Source organism: Coturnix japonica, chromosome 2 (assembly GCF_001577835.2).
Source record: "Coturnix japonica isolate 7356 chromosome 2, Coturnix japonica 2.1, whole genome shotgun sequence".
Classification (NCBI taxonomy): Eukaryota; Metazoa; Chordata; class Aves; order Galliformes; family Phasianidae; genus Coturnix; species Coturnix japonica.
Window position 1 is genome coordinate 11,705,118 of NC_029517.1, and position 8,016 is coordinate 11,713,133.

General features: G+C 44.9%; 1 protein-coding gene across 2 annotated transcripts in view; it reads right to left on the reverse strand.

Moving 5' to 3' along the window:
* The window catches only part of CCNY (cyclin Y), a 109,415-nt gene extending 107,198 nt beyond the window's left edge, over positions 1-2,217 (reverse strand). The window contains exon 1 of one of the 2 annotated variants that reach the window (XM_015853102.2): positions 1,888-2,217. In XM_015853102.2, the coding sequence (XP_015708588.1) occupies positions 1,888-2,041 (154 nt within the window). In that variant the 5' untranslated portion in view covers positions 2,042-2,217. The remainder of the gene's footprint in view (positions 1-1,887) is intronic. The other variant, XM_015853103.2, reaches the window with a different exon arrangement.
* Between the last annotated feature and the right edge of the window lie 5,799 nt (positions 2,218-8,016).

An 8,016-nucleotide genomic window follows, 5' to 3' on the forward strand; every position in this document is an offset into this window, starting at 1 on the left:
CCCGGGAACGAAGGGAGAAAGGAGAGAGAGAATTTTAGAAAAGGAGAAAGAGATCAGATAGAAAAACGCGGAGAAAGGAGAGAGGGATAGGACAAGGTGGCAGAAAGAGAGAGATTAGAAGGAGGAAGAAGAGAGAGATAAGAAAGGGGAGAAAGAGAGAGAGAGTAGGACAAAGAGGATTTGAAGGAGGGACAGCAGATTAAAAGAGATGAGATAAGGACGTTTAATGAGAGCAATGCGAGAGAAACATGTGAGGCACGAAGTATTGAGATGTGGATAAAGGCGATGAACCAGAAATGAGAGTAGTTAGTTTCGATCAATGGAAGAGGAGAGATCATAAAGAAAAGAGATGGGATATAGAAGGGTGAAAGGCTGTGAGGAGGAGTTTAGAATAAGAGCGAGAAGGAGATGGAAATTACTGCGAGAACGGAGAGAGATGAGAAAGGGCAGAAAAGGGACGAAAGAGATGTGGACAACAGGGTGTACGGCATGAAAGCGACAATGAACAGAGGGATGGAATACAGAGCAGAAGAGAAAGTACAGAAACATAAGAAGATTTACGTGGGCGAGTATGTCACGTGGTGGAGAGAGATATAACAAGAGAAGAGAAGTTGGAAGTGCCGCACGATCCCTGAAAGAAGATGATAGAAGATATAAGAAGGTTGGCGAAAGCGAGCGACAAGTGCATAAGTAGTTCAAGATTGCTGACGAAGGGAGAGATTCAGGGACACAGCAGAGTAGCACATTGTAGCCACACTGAGGTAAGAACGAACGATGGTGGCAAAATAGGACCGTCTCTAAATTGGAGAGGGTGGACACAGCGGAAAGATGCTCTGAATGGTATTATGTGAGACTCAGGGAATGAGAGGAGAAGGCAAGGGATGGAAGGGAAAACATTTTTGATTGAACAGTGTGGCAGAAAGTGGAGAGCAAAGGCTAGAGAATGGAGGATCTCACAACAAAAAGGAGGACCCAGACATGAAAAGAGAGGAAGAGCAGTAGAAAAAGGTGGAGAGAAAAGAGAAGGAGAGATAGCACTAAGGATGCTGAGCGTGCGGGAAGGCTGGAGAGGGGCCGATCCCAGACCCACACTTATATACATATCAGCGGTCTCAGATATGGTGTTGTCTAAATACAATACCCACGCGTGCTGCGGTTTCCCATGATTTTAACACAGCAGCCTGAAGACTCTGTTGTGCCTGACTGCTTAGGAGGCGTCATGTTATCCATGCCGCGCATTTTTGTGCAACATATCTATCAGGCTTATTGCTGCGACTCTTTGCCTGCCCGAGGACTTTCCAGGTCTGGCCTCAGCGAGCAAATTACTACGGGATTAGGGACTTCCAGCGGGCTGAGAAGTCTCGTCCAGCCACATTATCCGCTGCTGCTATAGAATCTACTGGGTCAGAACTAGTGGACGACAATAGACGCACAGCAATGACCTTCCGGTGTTTCCCCAATCTTCAATTTCGCTCCAGGTGGCAACCTCGGCTCTGCTGGTGAGATTGTGGAGGAAGTCTGTTTGGTACAGTGCGCGAATCGCTCACGTGCCAATATCTGGACCCGTTCTCTCTCCAGCATCTCTGGCGAAGCCGCGAAATTTGCTGGTTTGCCGGGAAAAAGGCGGCAGGAACAGGGCCTGAATAGGGAGGGCTTTGGGCAGAGGCACAGCAGGTGACAGGGCGAACGGGAGCGTTGCTCGTAAGACCACAGCAAGAGAGTGTTCTGTGACGGACGGGAGCTGTGTGGTCGTGACACGCAAAGCACCCCTTGGCAGCACTTGCGCGCCGAGGCCGCTACGCATGCGCGGAACTCAACAAGTGCGGAGTAGTGACTCGCCTGTCCGGGCTAGAGATAGAAAGGGAGGGAGCCGCCGCCCGCCCTCACCGTCGATGTTCTCCCGGTCGCTGATGTGCTGCAGGTTGCAGCCGGTGTCCTCCCGGCTCAGGTCGGCCTCGGGCCGGTAGGACTCCAGCCGGGAGTGTGCATTCCGGCGCAGCTTGGGGCTGGACGACACGCAGCAGGACGTGGTGTTCCCCATCTTCTCGGCCCGGCCCGGCGGGGAGGAGGCGAGGGGCGGCCGCTCAGCGGGGCCGGCGGGCGGCCATGGGCGGCGGAGCGGACGAGGTGGAGAGGAGGCGGCGGCTGCGGCGCCCTGCGGCTGCGCTGCCCGGCGGATCCCGGCGTTGGCTCATCCGCGGCGGCGGCCCCGCGGCGCGGCCGTAACGCCGGCGAGGGCTGCGGCAGCTACGAAGCGCGGGGCGGGCGGGCGGCGCAGGGCCGGCCGAGGCTCAGCCCCATCGCCGCCGGCGGGGCCGCCGCGCTCCTCCTCCGCCCCCGCGCAGCCGCGGGCCCCTCTCCACGCGCAGCAGCAGCAGCAGCAGCAGCAGCCGCTCCGGGCGGGCTCCGCTAAGCGGTTCCGGTTCAGGCGGGCGGAGACGCCGCTGCAGCTCTCACTGCTGGTCCCCGGATCCATAGGAACCCTCTGAGGACACCCCTATGTACCGCTGCGTTTCCCAGCCAAACCCCTGCTGGGTATCAGTGTCAGGCTGAAGATGGAGATCGTGGGTGATTCTCCTTAGCTTTTTTTTCTTTTAGTATTTTTTTCCTCTTTTTTCCTTTGATCCGCACAATCTAAGCAAATCTCATGACTGCGGGAGGTCTGAGTCACAGCAGTCTAATGATTGCACCGATAAGTTCTGAACAGAGAACAGTTTACTCCCAGGAGGGGAGTAAACTCTTGGAAAGGGCTGACAATAGCAGGACACGGGGAAATGGTTTTAAGTTAAAAGAGGGAAGATTTAGGTTGGATGTTAGCGGGGAAGTTCTTCACTAGGAGAGTGGTTAGGGCCTGGACAGGCTGCCAGGGAGGTTGTGGATGCCCCGTCCTTGGGGTGTTCAAGACCAGGTTGGACAGGGGCCCTGGGCAACCTGATTAGTAAAGGTGTATGTTTGGTGGCCCTGCCAGGCAGGAGGGTTGGAACTAAATGATCTTGAGGTCCCTTTCCAACCCGGGTCATTCTGTGATTCTGTGTGATTCTGTGTGAGAATGAGCTTATCTCGTGATATCTGATGTTGTAAGATGTGCTCAAGGCAGATAATTACACACAAGGCTGCCTCTTATCAAACAAGACAAGCTAGACATGACGATTCCTTCATTGTGAAGGAACTGTTTAAACCAAGTATTCTAAAGGTAGACATTTAAAATGTTTTTAAATATGAAATATTGAAGTGTTGGTACAGTAAAGCAAGAACAGTTCGCTGTACATTGCTGACTTGCTTAGATGTAATTTGCTTCTAAATATTATCTTCATCATCGTTATTTGCCTAGAGACCATTCCGAAGTTTAAGATTATGCATCTGCCTGAATTTCTCCTCCTGAGAAGCTTTATGCAGCAGCTGAGGAGCACCATAAAGCATCTAAAACTCAGGCCAAGACTGAGTTACTGCGGTAACTGTGTTTACAAAGGGCAAGCTCCCGCATAAAGGTATTTTTAAGTCTGTAGCATCTTCACTGCACAGAAGATAATGTACTTGTATAGGTTAAATGTTAATGATGTGACTCATTAAATTTTGTTCTTGAAATCTTCTTGGTACATCATCAAAAGCTGTGCATGATTCAAACCAGCAGACACAGATTACTGTTTTGCTTAGATGCACTTTCTGTCTATTTGGGATGCAAAGAAATGATAAATGTTATTTAGCACCAAACTACTTCCTGCTTGCAAAATTAATGATACAGGAAGCACAGGTGTAAAAAAAGCCATTAATAATAAACAATTGGTGATAATTGGAGCTTTGACTGTAGTTATCTTTCATAAACACACACACACACACACACTGCCACCTAATGTTTAATAGACGCCCTACTACTACTACTTTAGGCATTAAGGCTAAAATGCCATTTTGCCAAATTTATCAGAGTTATCTGTTGGGCAGGATTTTAAGCAAAAACTTTCAATGAATGTGCCTGTGTTCAAACATGAGAAGTGACCTGGCTGGTCAGCTGAATTATGACCTTAACTCTGTTAATTCCTACATTTATTTTGCCCATAATACTAACATCCAATTCAACTGGAATGGCAGTGATGAACAGCCGAGGGATACTAATTATCAAGTCTCTGATAACATTATTTATTAAAACTTATGTTCATTATTGCAATTCCAAATCCCATGGCACCAAAACTATCTTGATTCTGACCCAACCAAGACAGCAAAACTTTTTACTGTGTTCCTCAAGAGAATACATTGCCATATCATGTCTCAGTCTTCACTCAGATGTTCACCACTATGGACTGCAGGGGCTGATCCCGTGATGCGTTTCCCCTATGCTTAGCTGTTGACTCTTCGAGGAATAAGGCAGTCTTCTCTTTCTTGGAGGGAGTAACCCAGTGCTTGCCAAAAAACATCCTTTCAGCGGTGTCACAAGCAATCTGAAGCCCTTCCAACACCAACTCCAACCATTATGCTGTCAACAGAGACAGCTGGAGGTTTCAGTGGTACTTGGCAAAATGATCCTGCAGTGACTGTTCACAGTAAAGACATCAAGACATAGCAAGATTGATGGAATATATGGAGCTATTGCTTAGTGTGACCCAACTTAAAATATTCAGATTGTTCTTTGGTGAACAATCATGTTTTTTAGAAAGTAAGCAGCATTTTCAAATCAGAAATGAATATGTAAAGAATAAATCATCATTTCTTTTGAATACAAAGGAAAGACTTCAGGCGACCTGCCTCGTACATTCAACTTCAGTGAATAAATTAGGATTTGAATCTCCTGCCAGCCACTGAAAAGATATTACTCAAAGTAGGAATTCAGAGTACAAAGTCAGCATCCTGCCCTGAAGTACATGAACAATAGTGGATTCCATCTGTTTTCATTTACTCCACAGAAGGAAGTAGGTGATCCAGGAACAAATACACCCAAGAGCAGGTGTCAGAATACTTCCCTAAACATACATGGCCTTGAAAATGTGTGTTATTGCTGGTTTCCCCAGTTAGGGAAAGGCTGACCATTGTTTTGGATGAAACATTTCAAAGGCAGCTATACTGAAATATTTATACATACCCATTTGTAATTATTGTTATTTCTTCAGGGATGGAATAAGATCTGAACGTGGAGGCAGCTGCGTGAGGGAAGATCTCCCATACAGCACAGAGCTGCTGTTTAGCAGGTGAAGAAGCAGTAAGCAAACTGTACCAGGGAAGCTTTTGCACTGTTGGGGTAGGCACAGGCAATTGGATTTAACCATCTGCGTGGAATTTGACTGGATTAACTTTGGCACAGTTTCACATACTCTTAATTCATTAGTGAATGGAATAACTATATTGGAAAACTACTGGGGAAAAACAACATTGCCTCTGATACTACTGTCACAGCAGACAGAGCACAATCCCATACAGTCTCTCTCTGTTTTTCTCTCTTCATTGTCTCCATGGCTAGTTTTTTTTGTGCCAGTGTGTCTTCCCATATCAGGATTGGCTGCCGTCCCTCGGCCTGAGATCTTGGCATGTACAGAGCTATAATTACCCAATAGTATGGCTTGATGGCTGCCAGAAAGGGTGGGAGTGCCCCCTCTTGAACAATAAAACCCCTTGTATAGAAAAGCCTAACTAAACCAAACAAAATAATGTGTAAAAATGGGCATTGCTGCCACAAAGCACTTTGCCAGCTGGAGAGTCCATATGAAGTATGAAGAAGAGGCTACTGTGTTCCATTCCATCCTGCTTGTGAAAGATCCCATTCAATTCTATAAAGAGGTATCTGTTAATGTGTTCGGATTTCATACAGGTCTACGCAAGTGTAACTCCTTTCATTGCAGTGAAGTTGCTCCTCATTTTTGCAAAGAGTAAAATCTGAACCTGGACCAGAAATTTGGGTGAGCATATTCAGACAGAACTGTTTTCTCTCAACTTGATATTAAATATTAAATAACAAAACAAACAAACGAAGAAAAAAAAACCCACAAACTTTCATCTGTCTCCCACTACAAGCAATTTTGGATTTCAGTCTTGGCAGTTTACACTTAAAAACATCTGTGTAATAATGAGCTATTGCATGTCAATATGCTAGGGGTTTAAGTATTCAGAAGTATTGCTCACTGGAAAAGCATGTGTCAGCACATACATATGCTCAGGCTGAGCCCTTTATATGAAGGAGAACATCAGGGAAGCTTTAGCCTACAGCTCTCTAGAAGATCAACCTTTATAACCAAAGGAATGGGGAGCTGGATTTGAAGAAATTATTTAAACAGAAGTTAAAAGGTTTCAGAGATAGGGAGCCAAGATGAATACTGGGAACTACAGAGACTCGTCTCAAGAATTGCCTGTGTGAAACACTCTCAAAAGTATGACCTACGTATCCATATTCAGTTGAAAATTGAATTACCATCCTGAATCTGGGTGCAAGACTGTGTGCAAGACTTTCAAAAGCCCCTCCATCCCCATTTCGTAGATCTCTTTCAGTAAAGCAGCAATAACGTCTCACTGTTTCAAAGGGTATTTCATAGTCTAAAATCATGGAAATAGCAAGTTGTTCATGTATTACAGAAAAGGGGACCGAATAAATAAAACAATTAGTTTACTGTCCTTGTAGATCCTATAGCCTACTGTGTTATTCCTGATGTGCACACTAATATTTCTTGATGCAGACAGTGCCTGGATCCAATGTTAATCATGAAACAGACCCCTGTATGTAGCAGAACATTCTGCCTCGTGTAGCGTATTAACTCTGCTGTCATCATTGCTCAATGAGAAGGTACATCAATTGACTGCAGACATGCCAGTGTGAGAATGTAAGTTCATAGGTTAAGAAAAAAAGACATATTTTCTCTATTTATAGAGTCAGTATAAATCACCAGAGCCTGCAATACAGGCTTGGGAAAATTAGTCACTGACCTACAAACACTTCCCACTGGATGTCTGTGAATCCATTCCACAGAGTGAAAAGTGATAAAAGCTAAAGCAGAGAAAGAACAGGACTGGATGGTAAAATGAAGAATAGACTATCCTAGAAAAGTGAAATGTAGAAAGTAGTAGTGAAAGAAGTAACAAAACCACAGCAATGCTATTGTTCAGCTGTACAGATGCATCACTGTTCCACTGATTTGGTGATGAGTTTGTCCCTTTACTGTAAAGCCACTAAACTGGAAGGGATGTAGAAGTATTTGAATTTTATATTCCAGGACCTTTGAACTGACACATACTTGGACAGTTTGTTAGATACCAATGAAGCACATGAGAGCATATTATAAGATATGACTACAAATTAAACTTGTTACAGCATGGCTTGGCTTGAAACATAGAAGACAGACCTCCTCAAAACTATTCCTACAAACAGAAAAGCATCTGGTTTAATACATGACAGAATATCCGTATACAAACACACACATTTTATTACAGAACTTCTTAAATAGCAAAATCTATTCACTAAATTAAAAAGGCACAGTTAAAAAGGCTTCTTCTGTTTCTGCAATGAGAGAATTACACAGATTGCAGAATTTGGTACAAGATTACAAAGCAAAACTCTTTGGAAGGATTTGGCAGTTCATATGTTCACAGGTGGCAGCACCCATAAACATCAAGGTAATTGTCACACTGAAAACCTTCTACTTTTATACAGGCTTAAGCAGTAAATGTAGCAGGGGCCCTATGAGATACCACGTGACCAAAAACTGAATCACAAAGGCAGTCAGTCAGGAGAATCCCAGCAGCTCTACAGGCTTTGGCCAGACCTAACCTGAGCAGAATTGAGCTGGTCTATACACCCCTTGCTCTTTATCAATTACTGCTCAGTTTTAACATCTCTCTATTTCTCAGGAATATTCCTATTTTTTGGTGTTTTTTTTCCTATTTTCTTTTTTTTCAAGGATAACCTAAGAACAACATGATCAGATTTTGGTGGCGCAAAACCTGATCTGACTGCAGAACAAACGCTTGGTCTGAACAAACACAGACCTCATCTCTCAAACTCAGTGAGGCCTGAAACAGAGAAGTACTGCACAAGTTGGATTC